Source organism: Dromiciops gliroides, chromosome 5 (genome assembly GCF_019393635.1).
Source record: "Dromiciops gliroides isolate mDroGli1 chromosome 5, mDroGli1.pri, whole genome shotgun sequence".
Lineage (NCBI taxonomy): Eukaryota > Metazoa > Chordata > Mammalia > Microbiotheria > Microbiotheriidae > Dromiciops > Dromiciops gliroides.
Window position 1 is genome coordinate 207,608,681 of NC_057865.1, and position 26,954 is coordinate 207,635,634.

General features: G+C 37.7%; 1 protein-coding gene across 1 annotated transcript in view; it reads right to left on the reverse strand.

Annotated features, from left to right (window-relative positions):
- The window catches only part of SLC2A13 (solute carrier family 2 member 13), a 141,711-nt gene that overhangs the window by 44,477 nt on the left and 70,280 nt on the right, over window positions 1-26,954 (reverse strand). Inside the window, 1 exon segment of the mRNA XM_043968651.1 lies at window positions 12,001-12,164. Within this exon segment, the coding sequence (XP_043824586.1) occupies window positions 12,001-12,164 (164 nt within the window).

Consider the following 26,954-nt stretch of genomic DNA (forward strand, 5'->3'; position numbering starts at 1 on the left):
AGAATTTGCCTCTTTACATTTTATTTAAAAAAAATTTTTTTGAATGGGGCAATGGGGGTTAAGTGACTTGCCTAGGGTCACACAGCTAGTAAGTGTCAAGTGTCTGAGGCCGGATTTGAACTCAGGTACTCCTGAATCCAGGGCTGGTGCTTTATCCACTGTGCCACCTAGCTGCCCCTCTTTACATTTTATAATCCCCTTCTAGTCCTCAGTTCATACTTGTACCCACATGGGAAGGCTCTAGAGGACAGTAAAAAAAGGTACAAAAATCCAGTGAGAAGAATACCTTGAAAAGCAGAATTGGCCAAATGGAAACAAAAATATACAAAAATTCACTGAAGAGAATTCCTTAAGCAGAATGGGCCAAATGGAAAAGGAGGTACAAAAGCTCACCGAAGAAAATAATTCCTTTTTTTTTTTTAGTGAGGCAATTGGGGTTAAGTGACTTGCCCAGGGTCACACAGCTAGTAAGTGTTAAGTGTCTGAGGCTGGATTTGAACTCAGGTACTCCTAACTCCAGGGCCAGTGCTCTATCCACTGCACCACCTAGCTGCCCCGAAAATAATTCCTTAAAAATGAGCAAGTGAAAGCTAATGACTTTATGAGACATCAAGAAATAATAAAATCAAATAAAAATAATGAAAAGAATAGAAAAAAATGTGAAACATCTCATTGGAAAAACAGACCTGGTAAGTAGATCCAGGAGAGAAAATTTAAGAATTACCAAGCTACTTGAAAGCCATAATAAGCAAAAGAGCCTAGATATCATCTTTCAAGAAATTATTAAGGAAAACCACCCTGATATTCTGGAACCAGAGGGTAAAATAGAAATTGACAGAATTTACCATTCACCTCCTGAAAGAGATCCCAAAATGAAAACTCACAGGAATATTATAACCAAATTCCAGAGCTCCCAGATCAAGGAGAAAATACTGCAAGCACCCAATGTCAGGATAACACAGGATTTACTAGCTTCTACATTAAAGGATCTGAGAGTTTGGAATATAATATTCTGGAGGGCCAAAGAGCTAGGATTACAACCAAGAATCACCTACCCAGCTAAAATACATTGCCATCATTAACCTGGGGTATACTCTCCATAAAATACACAACGTTTGTAGGAAGAATGGGCTCAAACTTAATAGTAGTAGTGAAGTGGACACGTAGAGAACATGTATGTGGCCATGGCAGCTTAGAGTTCTAATGCTTCAACCCCAAACTTCTTTCTCCCTTTTGGAGTCCTCACACTACTTGTTCATTAATGTAGTATATCTATTGGGCAGGTTGCTTTCCTGAGTTCCCAGCTTACCTCTCAGTTGGTAGTGCCAACTCTCTCTTGAATCTATATTTGGTAGGCATCTCTGCTTCCATGAGTTCATGAGAAGATATTTTCTCCTTCAAATGACTGCCCCTGTGTCTATCTGTCTTAGGCTCCTTAAACTGGGCTTTGAACTCTCTCGAACTGACTTTCCAACTATTGGATGAGATATCTCCTTCTGGGAATAATTGCTAGATACCATGGCCAATGTGGGAAGAGAGATGAAAGAGAAATCTCTATCTTCTTCCATAAAAGTGATTTCTTTACAGGGGTCAGGATCTTCCATTGGTGCTGGCTCCTACTCTGCACTACCTTGAACTCTTGAATTGAATCTTTTAAGAGTTAGCTGGTGAGGGGCAGCTAGGTGGCACAGTGGATAAAGCACTGGCCTAAGATTCAGGAGGACCTGAGTTCAAATCCAGCCTCAGACACTTGACACTAGCTGTGTGACCCTGGGCAAGTCACTTAACCCTCGTAGCCCCGCAAAAAAAAACAAACAAGCAAACAAAAACAAAACAAAACAAAAAGAGTTAGCTGGTGCATATGTTAGTCACTGTTTTCCCAACATTTCCCCTTCTTATATAATCAAAGAATAGGTCTTTATATTTTATAAATACATAACATTTCAGCACCTCTTCATTTGTGATTACATCTATAAACATGTCAGCTGAGGTAGAGGGTGGAGGTGAGTAGGGGGGGACAACAAAATCCCCTCACACAATTTCTACTCACTGCTCCTAGTTTTTCCCTCGGGTTCTAAGCTGAAAAAAAAAAATCAAATCCCTCTTCCACACAACAACCTTTCAAATAGCTGAAGACAGTTACCATGCTTCTGTAGGCTAAAATATCCCCAGGTTCTTTAATAGATCCATTTATGGCATTGTCCCTTTTGTTACAGGTACAGCTCTAATGCCATGACTCTCTTGGTTCTGGTTCAGTCTGGGAATAAAATGAAGAATATTGAAGAAAAATACTTTGCCCTAATACAAGTATATGCAGCAAGAATACAATGGCACTTATTCTCTGATATGGTCTATCTCATACAGAGATGTGTGGAAATGCTTCTAATAAGTATATCATAGGGGATCATGAGATGATCTTAGATATCCCCAAGTCTGAAAGGACCAGACTCAACATGTCTGGGACTGCTTAAGTCCTATGAAGGAATGTTGAGTTAATCAGGTCTCAGAGGAAGCTTTGTCTTCTATTAGGTAAAGCCTCCCCATGTTGTAGGTGGGGAAAAGGAACTACATCAAGCCCTGTCTCACCTTTATTCTCCTTGTTACCATTATCTAAATGCTACAAGATGGCTTCCTAAAATGTGGTTCCCAGGACAAAAAAAAATATTACAATAGGTATGGTTTAAGAAAGCAGTACAGAGCACAATAGTTGTGCTCTTCACTAGTTGTGGTCTCTGTGCCTCTCCATGAAACCTAAGATTTTAACTTCTCATTGTGTGTCTATTTCACACAGCTGACAGGCTGAGTTTTAAGTATACTAAATTCCCTCAAACTTCTAGTTGCATAGTTAATATTCTGATGGATTTGTGATCTTATAAATCCAACAGTGAAGATCATATACTTTCACATCCTGAAAAAATCTTATCCATTTCTTTTAAAAACACTTAACAAGGGACTTATTCAGTACGCTGAGAACAGTTTCCTGGGCCAACATACTCCCCTGAAGTTTAAATAAAAATGAAAAAGGCTACTCTTAAGCTGCTGCCATTCAAGTAGTTTACAATCTATCTAATAGCCTAAATCTCCTCTTTTCTGATAGAAAAGAATGAGCACGGGTCATGTAATAAACAAATTGGAGAACTAGACCTTTTTAAAATCACTTTAGCTTCTCAATTCTCTCCAGAACAGAAATTATATGCCAAAGATAAAGCAACTCCAACTGTGTTCGTGATTTTGGAAAACTAGGTACCACAAGGTTTTAAAAAAATGAAATGATGCCTAGTCTGACTTCTCTAGTATCCATTCCCCACATCTCCCACTACAAACAGGAAGGCTATACTGGTGAAGCCACACAGGTTCATGACAAAAATCCAACCCTACACTCTTATTTTATCCTACTCTCCAGTACTGTGAAGATCCCCACTCCAAGGTACAGAAGGTTGTCAGGTTGCCACAGGTAGCCAATGAATGGCACTCCAGGGGCAGAAGCTTGCTTGGATTCTGAAAGTCGTATGCAGAGGGCAGAGGTTTTTTACTGCAAAATATCTCTTCAGGAAAGCTAGGAAAAGAGGGAAAGGGAAAGGACAAATTCCTGGGATTGAAAAAGAGATCAACACCATACCACAACCCCTATTCTCAGAGCTTCAGAGATCCAAAGTACAGAAATCAACCCTGTAGCATCAGTGCAACAGCTGGAATGGGGAATTGTGCACCACTCCACTAAGCCTAATGGAAAGAGATGAGAGTTACAGAAGAAAAATTGGGAGAAAAATTAATGATGCAAGAAAATTATGAAAAGAGAATTAACAGCTTGGTAAAATAGGCACACACATAAAAAACAGAAACCTAAAGAAAAATAATACCTTAAAACTGAATTGGCTTAATGGTAAAAGATATGTAAAATTTACTAAAGGAAAGAAGAATTATCCAAATGTGAAAAGAGATATAAAAATTCACTGAAGAAAATAATTCCTTAAAAATTAGAATTGGACAAATAGAAGCTAATGACTCCAAGAGATATCAGGAAACAGTAAAACATAGTAAAAATAAAGTGAAAAATAGAAGAAAATGTAAACTATCTCATGGAAAAAACTGACCTGGAAAACAGATAAAGAAGAGATATTTTAAGAATTATTATACTACATGAAAGTCATGATCAAGGAAAGAAGAGTCTGGACATCATATTTCAAGAAATTATCAACAAAAAACTTCCCTAGTATTTTAGATCAAAAGGGTAAAATAAAAATCGAAGGAATTCACCAATCACTTGATGAAAGAGATTCCAAAATGAAAACTCCCAGGAATATAAAAGTCAAGTTCCAGAGATCACAGCTCAAAGATAAAATACTTCAAGGAGCCAATAAGAAACTGTTCAAATATTATGGGGCCACATTCAGGATCACAAAAAAATTTAGCAACTTCCACATTAAATGAGTGAAAATCCTGAAATAGGATATCCAGGAAAACAAAGGAGTATTATAACCAAAAATCACCTACTTAGCAAAACTGAGTGTAACCAATTAGGGGAAAATAGATATTAAATGAAATAGAGGACTTTCAAGCATTCCTGATGAGAAGACCACAGTTGAATAAAAAACTTGGCATTAAAACAGAAGATTCAAGAGAAGCATAAAAAGGTAAACATGAAAGAATGATCATAAGGAACTAATAAAGTTAAAGTTTTTACATTCCTATATGGCACGATAATACACATACCTCAAGATCTTTTTCATTATTAAGGCAGAGAGGGAATGGGAGTGAGTCGATTATGTTGGGATGGTCTCCAAAAAAAAGGAATACCAAAGCTAGGTTTGTATCTCAAAGAGATTTATTTTAAAGGAAAAAAGTCTTATCTTGCAACATGACCAATATGGAAATGTTTTGCATGACTGCTCACGTATAAAGTGCTTGCCTGCTCAAGAGGATGGGAGGGTAGTAAACAAGGGAGAGAATTTAGAATTTAAAAATTACAAAAAATGAATATTAAAAATCATTTCTTTGTGTAATTTGGAAAAACAAAATAAAACCATTCTTTAAAAAAAAAAAGAAAATAAGTGAGAGTGGTGATAATAACAGAGAATGGGGGCAATCTTTTGGAAGAGACAGGATGTAATGGGATCACTTACACAAGTTTGCCTTGGTCAGGGGTAAGACCACTTCATCATGTGAGGAAGGTTAAAGGTGGAGCAGCTAGGTGTTGCAGCAAATAAAGCACTGGCCCTGGATTCAGGAGGACCTGAGTTCAAATCTGGTCTCAGATACTTGACACTTACTAGTGTGGTAAAATATGGAATTTGGTAGACATCCGGGGGTCCGACTTGATTGACTTAGTTGTGTTTGAATTGGTTGTGAATGAGGAACTACTAAGCACCCACTTAAAGGTGATTAGATCTTGAATTTAAATTTAGCCAACCCTGAGAAGGAGTATTCTCAGAGGCTATGGACTGTGACATCAACAGGAGACCACTCTCAGCCAGTCAGCTTGAAGGACCTTCAATTTCTAGAAGGAAGACAGGAAGTAGGAAGTGGAGGCTGGCAGATGGGAACTTTCTCTTTTGGTTCAAGACATTGGCTTTGTGGCAGAACTTCACGTGGGCTGTTAGGAAGGCTAGGATTTCCATGCTATCAGGAATCTGTCCTCAATCTTTCTCTCTCTTTACTATCTTATATCTTTTAATAAACCCTTAAAAGCCTAAACTCTTAGTGAATTTATCAGTGATTTTAGCCAGTTTTTCCCCAACACTGGGGGGGGGGAGATTAGAACCCATATTTAGATTTTTAAAAAAATTTTTGTGGGGCAATGAGGGCTAAGTGACTTGCCCCAGGTCAGTGTCAAGTGTATGAGGCTGAATTTGAACTCAGGTCCTCCTGAATCCAAGGCCAGTGCTTTATCCACTGAGCCACCTAGCTGCCTCTCCCAAATTTAGATTTTTAAACAACACAGTTTGGTGACTGTGAATAGGAAAGCTGAACCTCCATCTTCTGATCTTGCGGTTGGGTAAGATTTCCCCTCCCCTGTCCCTTTAAATTCAAAAGTACTGCTAAGTATCAGCTGTTTTCCCCTTAAATTTTCAAATGGATTTTTTAAACTTCCTAAGTACTCCTTTTCTAACTTTAGCTTTGCTAATCAGAGAAGTGGAAAAGATCAAGTTGATACTTGGACAGTTTGAATTTAATGAATATTTTTTTTTATTCCTATTCTTAGTTTTGTCGGGCTTTGTTATGTGGTATGGAAAGTTTGGCATGTCATGGAGGATATTAGAATGAGGATTATTCCCCAGGATTCCCCATTAGGAAAGCTACTCATGGATTAGAATAAGGGAAAACTTATAGCAAATACAACCATGACCAGGGGAAAGCTTATTGAACTGTGTTTTATGTGGCATGAGGTATTACAGGAAGAATGGCCCAAACATGGGTCATTTAACCCCCAAACATTGAGGCATTTGCAAAGAACCCTATGCCAATGCCCACCTGAACATTCATTTTATTGGAAAATCTGGGCCAGAGTAAGCAGGGATTATCATACTGAAGATATAGGACAAGGAGAATCCAGGTCCCAGCTTGAAAAGCCAAATGGATAAGGTGATGCAAAAGCCCTCTGAAGAAAATAATTGCTTAAGAATTAGGATTGAGGGGCAGCTAGGTGGCACAGTGGATAGAGCACCAGCCTTGGATTCAGGAGGACCTGAGTTCAAATCCGGCCTCAGACACTTAACAATTACTAGCTGTGTGACCATGGGCAAGTCACTTAACCCCAATTGCCTCACCAAAAAAAAAAAAAAGAAAAGAAAAGAATTCGGTTTGAGCAAATGGAAGCTAATAACTTTATGAGAAATCAAGACACAATAAAGCAAAACCAAAAGAATGAAAAAGAAGGCAATGTGAAATATCTCCTTGGAAAAACAGCTGACCTGGAAAAATAGATCCAGGAGAGATAATTTGGAAATGATTGGACTACCTGAAAGCCATGATCAAAAAAAGAACATAGACATCATCTTCAAAAAAAATGTCAGGGAAGAAATCAAAGCTATCTATTCCTATATGAAAAAATGCTCTAAATCACTAATGATTAGAGAGATGCAAATTAAAACAACTCTGAGGTACCACCTGACACCTATCAGATTGGCTAAAATGACAAAAAAGGAAAATAATAAATGTTGGAGAAGCTGTGGAAAAATTGGAACACTAATGCATTGTTGGTGGAGCTGTGACTGATCCAACCATTCTGGAGAGCAATTTGGAATTATGCCCAAAGGGCGATAAAGCTGTGCATACCCTTTGACCCAGCAATACCACTTTGGGGTCTTTTCCCCAAAGAGATCATGGAAAGGGGAAAAGGAACCCCATGTACAAAAATATTTATAGCTGCTGTTTATGTGGTGGCAAGGAATTGGAAGTTGAGGGGATGCCCATCAACTGGGGAATGGCTGGACAAGTTGTGGTATATGAATGTAATGGAATACTATTGTGCTGTAAGAAACGATGAACAGGAGAAGTTCAGAGAAACCTGGAGGGTCTTGGGTGGGCTGATGATGAGTGAGATGAGCAGAACGAGAAGAACATTGTATACAGTATCATCAACATTGTGTGTTGATCTACTGTGATGGACTATATTCTTCTCACCAATGCAATAGTACAGAAGTGTTCCAGGGAACTCATGATGGAGGAGGATATACAAATCCATGAAAAAAAAAAAAAGAACTGCAGAGTATAGATGCTGAATGGACCATACTATTTCTTTTGTTTTTGGTGCTGTTTTTCTATTTTGAGGTTTTTCCTCATTGCTCTGATTTTTCTCTTATAATATGACTAATGCAGAAATATGTTTAATTTTATTATATATATATATATAATCTATATCAGATTACCTGCTGTCTAGGAGAGGGGGGAGGGAGGGAAGGGAGGGAGGGAGAAATCTGAAATTGGAAAGTTTGTATAAACAAAAGTTGAGAACTATCTTTACATGTAATGGGGAAAAAAAATAAAATATTTTATTAAGAAAAAAAAATGTCAGGGAAAATTGCCCTGACAATTCTAGAAACAGAAGGTAAAATAGAAATTGAAAGAATCCACCAATCACCTCCTGAAAGAGATTCCATAATGAAAACCTCCAGGAATATTATAGCCAAATTCTAGAACTCCCAGGTCAAGGAGTAAATATCGCAAGCAGACAGAAAGAAACAATTCAAGTATGGTGGGGTCACAGTCAGGATAACCCAAGATCTAGCAGCTTCTACATTAAAGGATCAGAGGACTTGGAAAATGATATTCCAGAGGGCAAAGAAACTGGGATTACAACCAAGAATCACCTACCGCCGATCTTTCAGGGGGAAAAATGGGAATTCAATGAAAGAGAGTACTTTTAGGCATTTGTGATTAAAAAGACCTGAGCTGAAAAGAAAATTCGACTTTGAAGTACAAGACCCTAAAGAAGCATAAAAATATAAACAGGAAAAAGAAATCATAATGTTAAAAGGTTAAACATTCTCATGCACATGAGAATCTCTACATGAGAAGATGATACTTGTAACTCATAAGAACTTTCTCATTATTAGGGTATGTAGATGGAGTATATATAGACAGAGGGCACAGGTGTGAGTTAAATATAAAGGAATGATATCTTTAAAAATTAAAATTAAGGGGTGAGAGAGGAATGCACTGGGAGAAAAGAAAAGGGAGAGGTGGAATAGGGTAAAATATCTCACATAGAAGAAGCAAGAAAAAGCTTATGGAGTGGAGGGGAAGATGGGGGAGGTGTGGAGGAGTGAGTGAGACTTACTCTCATCAGAATTGGCTCAAAGAGGGAATAACATACACACTCAGTTGAGTAGAGTAATCTATTTAACCCTGCAGGAAAGCAGAAGGGGAAGGGGAAAAGGGGGGAGGAGTGAAAGGGAGAGCAGATGAGGGACGGGGCAGTCAGAAACAAAATACTTTTGAGGAAGGATAGGATGAAAGAAGATAGAAAATAGAGTAAATATCATGGGGAGGGAATAGGATGGAGGGAAATACAATTAGCAATAGTAACTGAAAAAGATTTGAAGCAAAGGCAAGAGCAATGTAAGATGATGATGATTGATGGATAATTGGATGAAGATGAGGATTGATTGACGAGGGACTGATTGATGATGATGATAAAATGTTGTGGTGCTTACTTTGCTGGGCTATTATGAAGAAAATTCTTTGTCAGGTATAAGGTACTATATAAGTGTTATCTATTACTATTGTTGCAATAATCAACCTTATGGGTTTCTTGTAAGGAAATCTCTCTTTAAAGTACTATATAAATGTAGTTTACTATTAAAAAATGAACAGGATGCTATCATAAAAACCTGGAAAGACCTACATGAGCTGATACAAAGTGAAATGTACAGTATACAAAATAACAGCAATATTGTAAGATGATCTGCTGTGAATGACTTGGTTATTTTCGGCAATGCAATGATCCAAGACAACTCTGAAGGACTTCTAAAAAATGCAATCCATCTACAGAGAAAGAACTGAAGGTATTTGAATACAGATTGAAGAATATTTTTTTGTTAGTTCCTTTATCTGAAGTTTTGTTTTTGTCTATTTTCCTTCACAACCTGGCTAATGTGGGAATGTTTTGCATGACTACTTGTGTATAACCTATATTGAATTGCTTAGGTTCTTGGGGCAGGGGGTAGGGATGGAGGAAGGAAGAGAATTTGGAACAAAAAGTTTTTAAAAACTGATGTCAAAATTTGTTTTACATGTGTTTTGGGAAAATAAAAATTCTAAATAAACAACAACAAAAAGGAATATGGCCTGTCTTTTGCCACTTCTTGTGGCAAAGCTCTTAAAACAGTGCCAAATACATAGTAGGTACTTAATAAATATCGATTGATTGATTGAAATACAGGTATCGGGGCAGCTAGGTGGCGCAAGTGGATAGAGCACCAGCCCTGGAGTCAGGAGGACCTGAGTTCAAATCCGGCCTCAAACACTTAACACTTAACTAGCTGTGTGACCCTGGGCAAGTTACTTAACCCCAACTGCCTCCAAAAAAAAAAAAAAAAAAAAAGAAATACAAGTATCAAATGTTTTTTAAAAGTTCATAAACTCCAGTTAAGAAACCCCTGACTAATTTCTTCCTAATTCCAAGTCTAATACTTCATCCTGACTCTGCCTATCCCCTACATTTCCTGTTTCAAACTTAAAATGATTTTTAAAAAATTTTTTCTAAATAAAATCACCTTATCTCCATGAGATTTTCAGGTCCCACTGCCAACTTTTTAAAGATTTTGGTGCTGGTAGTAGAGCAATTTTTGAAAAGCAAACTATTGAAAGTCTATAATATTTCTGTTTTCTACATTATAATTTCTAAAGAATCATGGCAAACTGAAAAAAGTTCGATATTGTTTTCTTAGCAAAGGTCTAGGGCACTATGAGAGAGGGCTGGCCCCTCTTCTACAAACCCTGTAATCTCATAAATTTAACTGGAGTATTCCTCTACTTTATCAAATCACCAGTGATCATACTCATTACATGGAAATATTGAAATTCAGCAAGTTCTTTGTATCTAGGAGTACTGACCCTTTTATCCTCTTTTTTTGGGGGGGGTTAGGCAATTGGGGTTAAGTGACTTGCCCAGGGGCACACAGCTAGTAAGTGTTAAGTGTCTGAGGCCAGATTTGAACTCAGATCCTCCTGAATCCAGGGCCAGTGCTCTATCCACTGTACCACCTAGCTGTGCCCCCCCTTTTATCCTCTTGCTAGAGCATCAGGTACTACTATTAATACATAACCTCCTTTTAGCTGAGGGAGTTCCCACTCCCTAGGCAGGACTGGAAGGAAAACCTAGGGAAGTTGTTGAGGTAGTTGAACTTGTGTTCCTACTGATCCAAATTCTAACTAAGAAATCATTGCCCACAGAAAGAAATTTGTAAGTGGTGGTATGGTATAGTCAAATTACCTTTAATTATGATGTATACCTTTAATATGATATTTTTAGTACATTTGAATAATTTTTGTGGGCTGCCTGAGGAATTTAGTGACCATTCATAACATTGTGTCTATCAGAAAATAAGTTCTAAATTCCAAACTACTTTCTCTAGAATAAACTTTTGTAACAAAATCTGTTGTTGTTGTTGTTGTTTTTGGTGGGGCAATGAGGGTTAAGTGATTTGACCAGAGTCACATAGCTAGTAAGTGTCAAGTGTCTGAGGTCAGATTTGAACTCAGGTCCTCCTGAATCCAGGGCCATTGCTCAATCTACTGCACCCCCTAGAAATCTGTTTTTAAGTTGAAGACTAGCTATAAATTTAAAAATAAATGGTTCTGGACTCCTCAAAGAAATTTAAAAGGAAGAGGTTTTATCCATGGACAAACGATGATGAGTTCACATTGTGGCAAATAAAGAAATTATTACATTATGCAGAAATCACAAATGATTAGGCAGAAGGTATACTGGAAAGAAATTCAAAACCAATATTTTAATCATGGAAAGCAAATGTAATCTAGTTGTAAATTACACTAGAATTTAGAACTTCAAAAACGAAAATTTGTATTTTTTTAGTATAGAAAATGTTTCTCAAATTTCCTTTCTTGAATATTTGGAGTAATATGATCCTACATTTGCTTCCACAGAATCTTCAAATATGAACACATAACATATTTTAAAATTAAATTACTTTATGAGCACTGTCTTTTAAACAAGTATGAAATGTACATAAAATTGACACTTCTCATTTAACAGTACTCTTGAGCATAAAATAAAAGTAATAAAGGGAAAAATACTTTCATGATATCAAAATTGTTTTCACAATGTTAGTTTCCAGGCACAAACTATTTCCACTTATCCTAGTGCAAATCAATATAATTTTAAAAATGACTATACTTTATGTATGGGGTGAAGAAGGACATCCAATTTAAGAGACTAACAAGGGTCAAGTATTAATAGACTTGGAATATTTCCTTTTCATATTCCTCCCCATTCATTAGAAAATTTACATTTGAATTTCCAGACCAGAAACTTACCTGCTAAACTGCCAAGTGTAAGTTTTCTTCGGCCCACTTTCTCAACAAGCCAGACTCCAACTAGTGTGAAGATGAAATTTGTGAAAGCTGTTACTGAGGCTAGCCATATTGCAAGTCTGTCATCTTCAACTCCTGACATCTGCAAAATGGTTGCACTGTAATACCTACAAGGTAAGAACAGAAACAAGGATTTTGCCTTGTAGTTATGCTAGTAAGAGACAAAGTCATTAAGATATGAAACTTAATATAAACTCACCTCATAAACCCTATGAAGATCTGTAGTTATAATGAGAAGTTAACCATAAAACAAACTAGATATACCTGGTTGACAGTTTGTATGCTTTTTAATTTTCTTTATATGATAAAATATTTGTTGATTGTTAAGCTCATAATAAAAAGAAAATGTCATTTAATTTTTTTATCATAAAAATATTTTATTATTTTCCAGTTATATGTAAAGATAGTTTTCAACATTTTTTAATAAAATAAAGTATTTTATTTTTTTCCCCATTACATGTAAAGATAGTTCTCATCTTTTGTTTTATACAAGCTTTACAATTTTCAGATTTTTCTCCCCTCCCTCCTTCCCTTTCCCCCTCCCCTAGACAGCAGATAATCTGATATAGGTTATATATATATATATACACATACATATACACACACACATATATATATATATACTATATACATACATACACATAATAACATGAATCCTATTTCTGCATTAGTCAGAGCACTGATGAAAACCTCAAAATAGAAAAAAACAACAGCACCAAAAACAAAAGAAATAATATGGTTCATTCAGCATCTATACTCCACAGTTCTTTTTTTTTCTTGGATTTGGAGATCCTCTTCCATCATGAGTTCCCTGGAACTCTTCTGTACCATTGCATTGGTGAGAAGAATATAGTCCATCACAGTAGATCAACACTCAATGTTGATGATACTGTGTACAATGTTCTTCTGGTTCTGCTCATCTCACTCATCATCAGCCCACACAAGACCCTCCAGGTTTCTCTGAACTCCTCCTGCTCATCATTTCTTACAGCACAATAGTATTCCATTGTATTCATATACCACAACTTGTCCAGCCATTCCCCAACTAATGGGCACCCCCTCAAACTTCCAATTCCTTGCCACCACGTAAAGAGCAGCTATAAATATTTTTGTACATGTGGGTCCCTTTCCCCCTTCCATGATTTCTTTGGGAAAAAGACCCAAAAGTGGTATTGCTGGGTCAAAGGGTATGCACAGCTTTATCGCCCTTTGGGCATAATTCCAAATTGCTCTCCAGAATGGTTGGATCAGTTCACAGCTCCACCAACAATGGATTAGTGTTCCAGAAAATGTCATTTTAAAAGGTCTATTTATCTTGCCACTGAACTGTGAAAAATATTATATGCTTGGAAATTTTGTTATAAGACTTAAATGAAACATTTCATAAGGATACATTTTTTATAAGTTGAGTGTTTATATTTGCATGGTATAAAAAGGATCATGATCAAGCAGGGGTTCTCCCTGCCAGTTGGTGTGATTGCATCAGCGTTTCCTTGATGATACTTCTTTCTTCCTACCCACCAACATGCGGAAGCTTTACCTAAATAGAAGACAAACAACTGTCCTCAGGATTGAGTTGACTTATGTGATTGGCCCCAGCTTTCCAGATATAACTTCATTTTCTACTATTCCCCTCCACCCGCTAGCCAATTTGGGGTAAGCCAAGGATATAGCTTTCCCTGGAGTTTAATTGGCCTAGGCTTCATCAATGCAGCTTCCTGGTAATCAAAAAGGACAAAAATAGTCCCAGGCACAAGAATCTAGGCTTCTTGAAGTTGGTGGATTCACATTACTCCCATGCAAGTAACTCCCCTGCTCTACTGACCAGATGCATTATGGAAATAAGAATCCCCATTGAGAGATTGCTAATTGCTAAAGCATCTTTGCTGTGGGTAGAGTCAAGTAAAGCATTTAATGACTTGTGAGTGCCTCAACTTCATCCCAAAATGGAGCCTGAACCAAGAGAGCCTTCAGGCCCTATCTTCAACAATTGGTTTAGTCAACAAGGGAGATTTGGGTGTGACTCCTGAAACCTGAATGAAAAGAAAGTAATATATGGCTAGCCCATAGAGGTATTAGTGAAATTGTGCAGGGAAATTCATCACCTAGGCCTGGCAGGTGGCACAATGGATGGATTGCTAAAACTAGAGTTAGGAAGACAGTTCAAATCTAGCCTCAGGCACTTACTAGTTTTGTGACTCTTGGACAACTCACTTAATCTCTGCTCCACCTCAGTTTCCTCATCTGTAAAATGGAGATAATAATAGCACCTATCTGCCCAGGATTGTTGTGAGGATCAAATAAAATAATAATTGGAAAGTGCTTAAAGGGCAGTGTCTGGGACACAGTAGTGCTATATAAATGTTAACTATTATTTTCCAAGATGAATGCAGAGGTATGAGGGGATTTGAATGCCAAATAGAGGATTTCATCATTTATTCTGGAGGTGGCAGGGAGCAACTAGAGTTTACTGAGTATGGATGGTGACATGGTCAAACCTATCTTTTAGACAGATTGCTTTCCCAGCTGAGTGAAGGATAGATTGGAATGGGGAGAAACTTGTGACAGGCAACAAAGGTTTCAGGAAAGGTCAACAAGCATGCAAGACTGACAACAGGTCATTAGATTTATCTATCAAAAGAGTGTTATTAACTTTGGAGAGAGCAGTTTTGATTGAACTTAACCAACTTTGGTTGGCAAAGATACTAAAGTGGTTTGCCATTTCCTTCTCCAGCTCATTTTACAGATGAAGGAACTGAGGCAAAAAGGGTTAAGTGACTTGCCCAGGGTCACACAGTTGGTCTAAGACTGGATTTAAAGCTAAAAAACATGAGTTTTCCTGATTCCAAGCCCAGTATACCACCTTAACTGGTGAGTTAATTGTGGTGGTATAAAAGAATTGCCTGGCAGCAGTGAGGTTCCAGTTGAATAAACAAATTTGTAGTGGACCCAATCAGGACATTTTCATGATTTTCTCCATCTTTATTCAGCAGCACATATATAGGAGTGAAGTAGTAAATGGTAGGAGGGATCTAAGGCTGAGGCAATTTGTCAGGGTTTGATGATTGATATATAAAAGGGGCAAGGGACTCAAAAAATAAGGACAGTATAGAGTTGAACTGATTCCCCAAGAAGTCAAGATGAAGAAAAGAGAAGACGGTGACTCTTTCAAGGGTGATAGCTTGGGAGAGAACTGTGGGAGCAAAGAATTGAAAGATGTGGTATTGACAAAGAACAGGTTTGGGGCTGAAAGGCAAAGGGAGAGGTGGAATGACAATAGATTGTGATCAGATGAGTGAACTTCAGAGTTCATGAACACAGAAGTTGTACATTAGTGGGTGATGGTTAGATCAAGGACATAATCTAGGGAACAGGCCATCAAATTACATCTTGTTCATGTGTGATGGGGGTGGAGGAGTAGAACATGTGATATGAGTAAGATAAAGGAACTGGGAAATTAGTGAGTTCGAGGGAGTACTAATATGTTTGTTGATGTTGATGTCCCCTAGTAGGAGGACAGGAGTCAAAGAGAAGATTAAGCCAGGCACTGGACTGTGAGCCAGAAACTGAATTCATTAAGGAAAAAAGGGAAGTATCTGCAAATATGTAGACAACAGCTACCAGAATTTTGATTGAATGGTAGCTATAAGACTGAGTGAGTCCAAAAAAAAAAGAGAGGGTACTAAGTGATGGTGATAGAGGGAGAAAACTAGATGTAGCAGTAGGGAGCAAGGAGTATTTCAGCTCCTCTACTTTGACCAGTGAGTCAGGAGGAAAGAATGAATGTAAGTGCAAAGAACAGCCAGGGAGGCTATGTTATCAAGAGGGAGCCAGGTCTCAATGGGAGCCAAAAGATGAAAAGAAAAGGAGAGGAAAATATTTAAGATGAAAGTAAGTTAGATGCCTATGGAGCAGGCATTCTGAAAAATACATTGTGGGTATCTTTGGGGTGGGATGAGGTGAAGGGGTGAGATTTAGAGGAATGGGAGTGTTATTGGTCCTGGGTACCTCAGAAGTTTTCTGGGGTAAATCAAAGAAATCTTCTCCTTGAGAAACTAATCCAAAGGACAGACACATCTAAAGAGATAAGTGGCACCTGATCTGGACTGAGCTAGCTCCAGGACCACCATCCTTCATTCTAATTTCCCCCACTTCTTGAGGAGATAAGATTAGATGTGGCCTGCTGCCTTTGTGGTGTGATGGGGAGAGAGATGGTTTGAGAGATCTGGAGCTGCCCCCTCACCCAGACTTCCCCACCACTGGGGGATAGTCCTCCCCCAGTAAGGGAACTTTCCCCAGTCAGATGATCACCCCCATCCATCAGAGCAAGCATCAGTTCTCTATAAAAGTATCTGCCTGTCTCCTGCTTGAGGAGAAAGGTATCTCAGAGAGCCACGCCTCTGTGCCATGCCTTTTCGTCACAAGAAGTCCAAGGACTTCTTCTCTTGGTTTCCTTTCCTTAGCACTTAAATAAACTATTATTTTATTCTAATTGGATATGTGTGCAAAAGAGTGTAATTCATTTAAAGAGGAATTCCTAACAATTTCCCCATAATATACTAGGGAGGCTGTGGGGGACAGGAATGAATGAGGTTGAATGATAACAGCCAGGGATTCAGAGGGTATGACCAGTGGGAGTTTTTTAGCTGTTAAGGAAAGTATTTAGATATATTTTCAATGCCCATCGATTTTGGCCTTAGGCTGGAGTCATTTCAGAGCCCAGATAGTTTCAGGTGAAGTAGTGAAGACTTGTATCAGAAGCAATGGTGTCACTCTTTTCCCCCCAAGGCAGGAGACCAGCCTAATGATGATTTCCGTGACCAAAGCAGCAGGAGTACAGTGGAATGGCACCTTTTCCTCTTCCTGAGGGAGATTGTAAATTAGGTAAAAAGACCACACAGTACAAAAGATCAGCTAACCAGATGCATTGCCAAATGGAGATGGGGAAGAATGGGCACATAACCTTTGACAACCAGACTATTGGCCTTGAGGCCCCCCATGCCCTTCTTGCCCTGGAGATTACATCCTTTTGTCTCTGGTTGAGACAACAGCATTCTGTTTTAGTTGAGATAATTGCATTCTGTTTTTATTTCTCTCAAGTGCTATAGTTAAGTAAATGTCCTTTTGTTAACTATTGAATGATCTATGGGTGTATCATATTGTTCCAACGCAAACCTACAGTAACAGGGTACCAACCTGAGTCTGGCACTGTCAATGTGGGGTTTGGGGAAGAGGGACAGTATCTACTATTTCTATCAGAGAAAAAATTGATAGAGGCTATAGAACCCCCAAAGTGAGATATATATTAATCTAAGGACCATCTAGGCATAATCTAGAAATAAATTACATTCCATAAAAATGGAAAGTATTAATTGTAAATACCCCATAAGAGTAAAATTTTTTTTTAATTTAATGTTATTATTTTCCAGTTACATATTACATATAAGGATAGTTTTCAACATTTGTTTTCACTGGATTTTTAGTTCCAAATTTTTCTTTTCTTCCCCCCTCCCTTCCCTCCCTCCTCCCCACGACAGAAAAGCTGTCTGATATAGGTTGTATATGTACAATCACATCAAACATATTTCTACATTAGTCATCTTGTGAAAGAAGAATCAGAGCACAAAGGATAAACCTCAAACAAGAAGGAAAAAAAAAACAGTCCAAAGTAGAAACAGTATGATTCAATCTGCATTCATAATTCACAGTTCTTTTTTCTGGATGTTGAGAACACTTTCTATCACAAGTTCTTTGAAATTGTTTAGGATTGTTGCACTGCTGAGAAGAGCCAAGTCTATCCTCATTGTTCATCACACAATGTTGCTGTCACTGTGTACAATGTTCTCCTGGTTCTGCTCCTCTCAGTTAGCATCAGTTCATGTAAGTCCCTCCAGGTTCTCTGAACTCCTGCTCATCGTTTCTTACAGCACAATAGTATTCCATTACATTCATATACCACAACTTGTTTAGCCATTCCCTATTGATGGGCATTGCCTTGATTTCTAATTCTTTGCCACTACAAATGTGGGTCCTTTTCCCTTTTCTGTGGTCTCTGGGATACAGACCTAGCAGTGGTACCACTGGGTCAAAGGGTATGAACAGTCCCATAGCCATTTGGGCATAGTCCTAAGGAGATTTTTTTAAACAGCCTACCTACGAAAATTATATAGTATGTACAATTGGGGATATTTAAACCAATGCTATGATAGAACTTATTGAATTATCCTGGCAACTTCCTAATGGACAGAGTATTTATATCCCCAGATTCAGTATCTACTGGACATTGTCTTATAAATACTGATGATTCTTAACTTCTAATTCTCTTCTTCTTACATTCCTATTCATTGTCAAAAATTTCTGTCACTATATTTATATTACAGTTTATATTAAACTTTACATTACAATTTATTAATACTATATTACCATAAATATATTTCAGGGTGTCTGCTTTTTGACAAGGAAAATACTCCCTGCAAAAGACAGCCTTACTTGGGGGCAGCTAGGTGGTGCAGTGGATAGAGCACCAGACCTGGATTGAGAAGGACCTGAGTTCAAATCTGGACTCAGAAAACTTGACACTTACTAGCTGTATGACCCTGGACAAGTTACTTAACCCCCCACTGCCCTGCAAAAAAAACAAAAAACAGAAACAGAAAAAACCCAGCCTTACTTTTAAAAAATGACATTTAGTATACAATTCATTAAACGGCTCTTCAGCCTTAGTTAAAGGTAAGATGGTTTTAATGATTGTCTCTATACTCTCAGATACTCTCAGATCTGCTTATCCATGCCTAATCTCTCTTCCAACCTCCAGTCTTCACATCTCTAACTGCCTATTATACATTTCAAAACTGGCAGTTTCACAAACATCTAAAATTCAACATGCCTCAAACTAACTTTTTATCTTTTCCCTCAATATCTTCCCTCTTCCTAATTTTTATAAGGGAACCCTCGTTCTTCCAGTCACCCAGGCTTGCAACCTAGGTGTTATCCTGGACTCTTCACTTTCTCACTCTTGTATCCAATCAGTTGCAAGTCTTGCTGATTCTAGCTTCTTAAACAGCCTCTATGAAAATGAAGCACACATTCTAGCAAATATATTACCAAATTTAAAAGGGTTTGAGTGTGGCCTTTGTGTCTAAAAAAGAAGAAATCTAAATTTGAAGAGGTGATGGATTCTATCCTTCCTCCTACCTCTCCTTTAGCACTAATGGCTTTGATCTGATTTAATACACAATGATGAAATCAATGTCATGAGCTCATGGAAAAATATGTCAGGTTTTAGAACTAGAAAAAATAGGATCTAAATCCCACCTCTGACACTTACTAGCTATAGAATCTTGGGGCGGGTGGGTGGCATAGTAGATAGAGTGTTGGGCCCACAGTCAGGAAGTCCTGAGTTCAAATTCAGCCTCAGACATTTTTTAGCTGTGTGACTCTAGGTAAGTCACTTATAGGCTCTGTTTACCTCAATTTCTTCATCTGTAAAATGGGGATAATAATAGGGTTGTTGTGAGAATCACATGATATAATAATTGTAAAGCACTTAGCCGGAGCATATAGTAAGCACTATATAAATCTTAGCTTTTATTATTATTATTACCCTGTTAAGATCTCAGTTAACCTCATCGTAAAACTCGATATAGTAATTATACTTATAGGTTTATTATTAAGATCAAGTGTGATAAAATATATTAGTATGAAATTCATTAACAAATTAAAGTTATTATAACCTTATCATTACAGATTTCTTAAACTCAACATGTTTAAAACTTAAACTCTAATCAGTGGTCAAGTCCTGTCATTTCTACCTTCCCAATACTCCCTTCCTTCTCTCTTCTGACAGGCCCTCATCACGTTATGCCTGGTGGTTGGTTGCCCCTTCATATACTCTGTGGCCCAGGGATGCTGCCCTCCTTGCTGGTTCTTGCACATGATGATCATGTCTTGATTCTGAGCCCTTTCACTTTCTGTCTCCCATGCCTGCAGGTCTCCCCTCTTCATCTCCATCTCTTGGCTTCCTTCCTTCCTTAGCCCTCCCAGGTTAAATCTAACTTCCTATAAGGCTTTACCATCCTCCCTTTATATTAGTGCCTTCTCTCTGTTCTCTCCAATTTATCTTACATCGTATTATTTTCCTGAGTAGGGATGTAAACAGTTTAACCTTATTGAGTAACTTCCCACCCCCCCCCATTTACCTTTTTTGTTTTATTTTTGTTTTTGGTGGGGCAATTAGGGTTAAGTGACTTACCCAGGGTCACACAGCTAGTAAGTGTCAAGTGTCTCAGGTCGGATTTGAACTCAGGTCCTCCTGAATCCAGGGCCAGTGCTTTATCCACTGTGCCACATAGCTGCCCCCTGTTTACCTTTTTAAACTTCCTTTGAGTCTTATATGTTAAGATCGATTTTCTATTCAGTTCTGGTCTTTTCATCAGGAAACCTTGAAAATCCCCTATTTCAATGAATGTCCATCTTCCTCTGAAAGTTTTAGTTTTAGTTTTTGCTGGGTAATAGATTCTTGGTGGCAATCCCAAGCTCCTTTGCCTTCCGGATATCATATTCCAAGCCTGGCGAAGCTGCCAGGTCCTGAGCAATGCTGACTGTGGCTCCATGATATTTAAGTTGTTTCTTTCTGATTGCTTGGAGAATTTTCTCCTTCACCTGATAATTCTGGAATTTTGCTACAAATATTCCTTGGAGTTTTCCCTTTTGGGCTTCTCTTTCAGGAGGTGCTGGTGGATTCTTTCAATGAGATTTTTATCCTCTGATTCATAATATCAGGGCAGTTATCCCTAATAATTTCCTGGAATATGGTTTGTCTAGACTCTTTTTCTGATCATGGCTTTCAGGTAGTCCAATAATTCTCAAATTGTCTCTCCTGGATCTGTTTTTCAGGTCAGTTGTCTTTCCAATGAGGTATTTCACATTTCTTCAAACTCAATAGACAAGGAAAAATATTTTGACAAGACACCACATTTTTGTTAAGAGACTTAGAAAGCATAAGGATAAAGGAATACAAAAATTTATTTGTGAGACATTGTTATCAACCTCTTGCTCACTTCAACTGAACAATGATAAAAAAGGGAAAGAAAACTTTCATTAGAAATATTCATACTCAGGGGCAGCTAGGTGACACAGTGGATAAAGCATTGGCCCTGGATTCAGAAATACCTGAGTTCAAATCTGGCCTCAGACATTTGACACGTACTAGCTGTGTGCCCCTGGGCAAAGTCACTTAACCCCTGTTGTCCTGCCAAAAAAAAAAATATTCATACTCAGTCTTCTGGTTTCAAGATGGTGGAATGAGGGAAAGAACCCCCCCAAACAACTAGAAACTGTCTTGGAATTGTGCAGGAGCAGGGAAGCAGCTTACCAGCCCAGCAAGAAAGTTCTATCTTACTTGGGTAGGAGGGGACCAAAGCTCAAGAGCAGCAACAGCATCCAGCTTCACAACAGTGGGTCTACAATAGGGCTCTAAGCCATGGGGCAATCCACCAGTGAGGCCCTACCCTCTTGCAACCTAAGCCTCCTTAGGCAAGTGAGCAATTTGGGCATCATATCAAGGCCCCACCCCTAAGAACGCACTTCCAACACAGACCATTAAGGCAGCCTTGACCCCACTGCTGACCAGTAGTGAGGCCCCTGTCCTGGAAGCTGGCCCAACAGTGAGATCTTGCCCCTTGGGCCTACCAGCTGACAGACCTCTATTTCCATAGCAACTGAACAACAAAGGGCCCCAACTTTGGGGAGATTTGCAACAAAAATTATTCCTCCAGGGCCTGCTAGCTGAGAGGTATTGTTAATATAACAAACCCAGTAGCAGAGCACCACTCCTGGGGCAGACCAGCAACAAGATCCCAAGACCAGGGCAGAACCAAAAAGACTCAAGGCTACACCCCTGGAGCAGGCAGAAGCTAAACCTCATACCTAGGGGAGGCCAACAGATAGGATCCACCCCCCTAGTATAAGCCAGAATTGAAAATTACTCTACAGAGAAAGCAAGAAGCTAAGCCCTGAAGCTCAGTGAAAGCCAGAAGTAAGACCCAGAAGCCAGCACAAAATTTGGGGATAGTACAATACTAGAGCCCCAGCTGTCACATAAAAACACCAAGTTACCCCAAAAATGCATATAATGAGCAAAAAATAATGAAAAAAGCTTGACGATAGAAAGTTACTATGGTGATAGGGAGGATCAGGTGTAAACTTAGAGGAGGACAATAGCTATAGGTAAAGCTTCAAAGAAAAATATAATTTGTTCTCAGGACAAAAAGAAAATCCTGGGGGGAGCTAGGTGGTGCAGTGGATAAAGCACCACCCCTGGATTCAGGAGTACCTGAGTTCAAATCCGGCCTCAGACACTTGACACTTAGTAGTTGTGTGACCCTGGACAAGTCACTTAACCCCCACTGCCCTGCCATAAAAAAAAAAAAAAGTTAAAAAAAAAAAGAATTCCTGCAAGAGCTTAAAAAGGATTCAAAAAAGCAAACTAGAAATGACGAAAATTTGGAAAATAAATAAAAGTAATGCACGAGAATCATGAAAAAAAAAAAGAATCAAAAGCATGGGACAAGAAATACAAAAATTTACTGAGGAAGAATAATTTCCTAAAACACAGAATTAGCCAAATGGAAAAAGTAGTACAAAAAAAATCACTGAAGAAAAGAATTCTTTAGAAATTAGAATTGAATAAAAGGAAACTAACGATCTATAGACATCAAGATATGATAAAAACAAAAATAAAAAACTAAAAAAATATAAGAAAATGTGAAAATATCTTATTTGAAAAAACAGACTAGAAATAGATGCAGAAGAGATAATATCAGAATTACTGGACTACCTGAAATCATGATTAAAATAAAAAGTCTGGACAATGTCTTTCAAGAAATTATCAAAGAAAACTGCCCTGATATATAGAACCAGAGGGCAAAATAGAACTGGAAAAGAATTCACATCTGAAAGAGTTCCCAAAATGAAAACTCCCCAGGAACATCATGGCCAAATTCCAGATCTCATAGATCAGGAAGTATTGCAAGCAGTCCAAAAGAAACAATTAAAATATTACGGAGTTACAATCCACAAATCTTACACAAGATTTGGCAGCTTCCATATTAAAGAACTGGAGGGCTTGGAATATAATATACTGGAAGGCAAAGGAGTTAGGTTTACAACCAAGAATCACCTACCCAGCAAAACTGAGTATAATCTTTCAGGGGAAAAATTGGACATTTAAACAAAATAGAGCATTTTCAAGCATTTCTGACTAAAAGAACAGAGCTGAATAAAAATATGACTTCCAAATACAGAACTCAAGGGAAACATAAAAAGGTAAAAAAGAAACAAGAAAGAAAAACTGTAAGAAATTCAGTAAGGTTAAACTGTTTATATTTCTATATGGCAAGATAATATATGTAACTCTAAACAACTTTATTATTTTTAAGAGCATATATTTAAGAGAGTATTGTGGGGGCAGCTAGATGGCGCAGTGGTTAAAGCGCTGGCCCTGGATTCAGGAGTACCGGAGTTCAAATCCAGCCTCAGACACTTAACACTTACTAGCTGTGTGACTCTGGGCAAGTCACTTAACCCCCATTGCCCCGACAAAAAAAAAAAAAAAAAAAAAGAGAGTATTGTAAGGAATTAATTGTGATTTGGGGTTTTCATAATAGTATCTTTGCTTTATTATGGTCAGACTAAAAGAAAATCCTAAGAAAAGATAGATGTTAGGGACCGCTAGATGGCACAGTGGATAGAGCACCGGGCCCTGGAGTCAGGAGTACTGAGTTCAAATCCGGCCTCAGACACTTAACACTTTACTAGCTGTGTGACCCTGTAACACCAATTGCCTCACAAAAAAAAAAAAAGAACGAAAAGAAAAGATAGATGTTTTGTTTTTGAGAGATAATTGAACAAAACAAGAGGAGCTCTGACCACAGGGAACATTTATTGAAACATTGTTTCTAAAGCCTTCCTTGAATAGCTTTCCCATGCCCATGTGGGTCTGGCAAGATTATATTGGGGACAGACCATGTGAGTGTGCTGAGTGAATGGAGACACAGCAGGGCTAAGATTGGTCCTCCCCCTTTCGGCAGGGGAGGATGGTTAAGATACAGTTTAAGATTCAGTTAAGGGTTGGTGGTAGAGGGGTTAGAAGAAAAAGTGAGTTAGGGAGGATTCTGAGGTAAACGGGGAAGAAGAACGACATTTTAGAGGAGCTGCAGGTGTTTGACCTTTGGGACCAAAACAGAAGAGACTAGAGCTACAGATTGTGGAATGTGGTTAAGAGAGTTTTTGTTTTTTAGGCTAGTTTTTAGTTTTTGTTTTTGAGCTAGCGGGGCTGGAGGCAGATTCGGGTTCCCTGGGGTTTTCTTTTTACCCCAGAGGTTTAGACATTGTTTACAGTCCCATTAATCTCACTTGTGTGATTTCAGATCTGTTTTAAACTTATTCCCATTAATAAACCTGTGTTATTTTTGAAAGAGGCTGTTTCTTTTCTTCAATATTAAGGCAAGCTACCCAATTAGCTCTGCCATACTAAATTGGCCCTTACAGTATATGTAGACAGAGGGTATGGATATATAGTGACAATGATGGGATGATATTCCCCAAAAAAGAAAATAAAGGGCTGAGAAAGAAACTGCACTGGTATAAGATGGGGAAGAGATCAAATTATCCCACAAAAAAGAGAAAAAAAGCTATTATAATGGAGGGAAATATGGGGAGGGTGGCAGGCAAAGTTTAAACTTTACTCTCATCAAAATTGGCTCAAAGAGGGAATAACATACACATTCAAGTGGATACAGAAATCTATCTTACCTATAAGAAAGTAAAAAAGAGATGGGGATAATAGAAGAGGAAGGGGGAACTGATAAAAGGCAGGGTATATTGGGGAAGGTGGTGATCAAAAGTAAAAGACTTGTGAGAAGGGAAAGGATGGGAGGTAAGGGAGAGATAACAAAGCAAAAAATAGCATGGAGGGAATTCATAGTCATAATAACTATAAATGTGAATGGGATGAACTCACCTATTAACAGAGGCAGAAGCAGAATGGATTAAAAACCAAAATCCTACAATTTGTTGTTTACAAGAGACACATCCGAAGTAGAGAGATACACACAAGGTAAAGGTAAGGGGCTGGAGTAGAATCTATTATGTTGCAGCTGAAGTAAAGGAAGGAGGGGTAGGAATCATGATTTCAAGCAGAGTAAAAGTAAAAATAGATTTAATTAGAAGAGATAAAGAAGGAAACTATATCTAGCTGAAAGGTACACTAGACAATGAAGTCATACTTCAACATATATGCACTGAATGATATAACATCTAAATTTTGAAGAAGTTGAATGAGTTACAGGAGGAAATAGATAATAAAACAATACTAGTGGAGGACCTTAACCTTCCCCTCTCAGAACTGGATAAATCTAACCAAAAAATAAACAAGAAAAAAGTAAGGAAGTGAATAAAATTCTGGAAACCTAACACTCTTTGCAGATGATACCGATGTTATACTTAGAAAATCCTAGAGAATAAACTAAAAAAATTACTTAAAATTAATAACAACTTTATCAAGTTGCAGGATACAAAGTAAACCTACACAAATCATCAGCATTTCTACATATGACCGACAAAGTCCACCAGCAACAGATAGAAAGAGAAATTCCATTAAAATAGCTGCCTGCCAAGACCAAACCCAGTAACTAAATGAACCACAACTATAAAACACTTCTTACACACATAAAATCAGATCTAAACAACTGGAAAATATTAATTGCTCAGGGGTAGGCTGAGTCAATATAATAAAAATGACAATATTACCTAAATTAATCTATTTATTTAGTGCCATAACAATCAACTATCAAAAATTATTTTATATAGAAAAAAAATTATAACAAAATTCCTCTGGAAGAACAAAGGCTCAAGGGTATCAAGGGAATCAATGAAAAAAAAAATGTGAAAGACAGGTGATCTAGCCATACCAGATCTCAAACTGTATTATTAAGGGGTAATTATAAAAACAATATAGTACTAGATCAGTGGTATAGAATAGGTACAAATTACACTATAGTAAATGATGATGGTAATAGTAATCTAGCATATGATAAACCCAAAGATCAAGCTTTTGGAAAAAAAACTCACTATTTGACAAAAACCCCTGGGGAAACTGAAAAAATTGTATGGCAGAAACTAGGTTAAAGACCAACATCTTGCACAATATAATAAAATAAGGTCAAAATGAGTACATAATTCATACATAAAGGGTGATAACATAAGCAAATTAGGAGAGCATGGAATAGTTTACCTGTGAGATGGAAAGATAAGGGAAGAATTTAGGACCAAAGAAGATATAGAACATTACAAAATGTTAAATAGATAATTTTGATTATATAAAATTAAAAAGCTTTTGCACAAACAAAACCAATGCAACCCAATTATAAAAAAATCAGAGAAACCGGAATTTTTTAAACAAGTATCTCTGATAAAGTCCTCATTTCTCAAATATATAGAGAAATATGTCAAGTTTATAAAATACAAGTCATTCCCTAATCACTAAATGGTCAAAGGATATGAACAGGCAGTTTTCAGACAAAGAATCAAAGCTATTTATACTCATGTGAAAAAATGCTCTAAATCGCTATTGATTACAGAAATGCAAGTTAAACAACTCTGAGGCGCCACTTCACACCTATCAAAGTGGCTAATAAAACAAAAAAGGAAAATGTTGAATTTTGGAGGGAATGTGGGAAAACTGGGATGCTAATCCACTGTTGGTGGAATTGTGAACTGATACAACCATTCTGGAGAGCAATTTGGAATTATGCCCAAAGGGGTATAAAACTGTGCAAACCCTTTGATCCATCAATACCACTGCTAGGTTAATATCCAAAAAAGGAGAAAAAGACCTA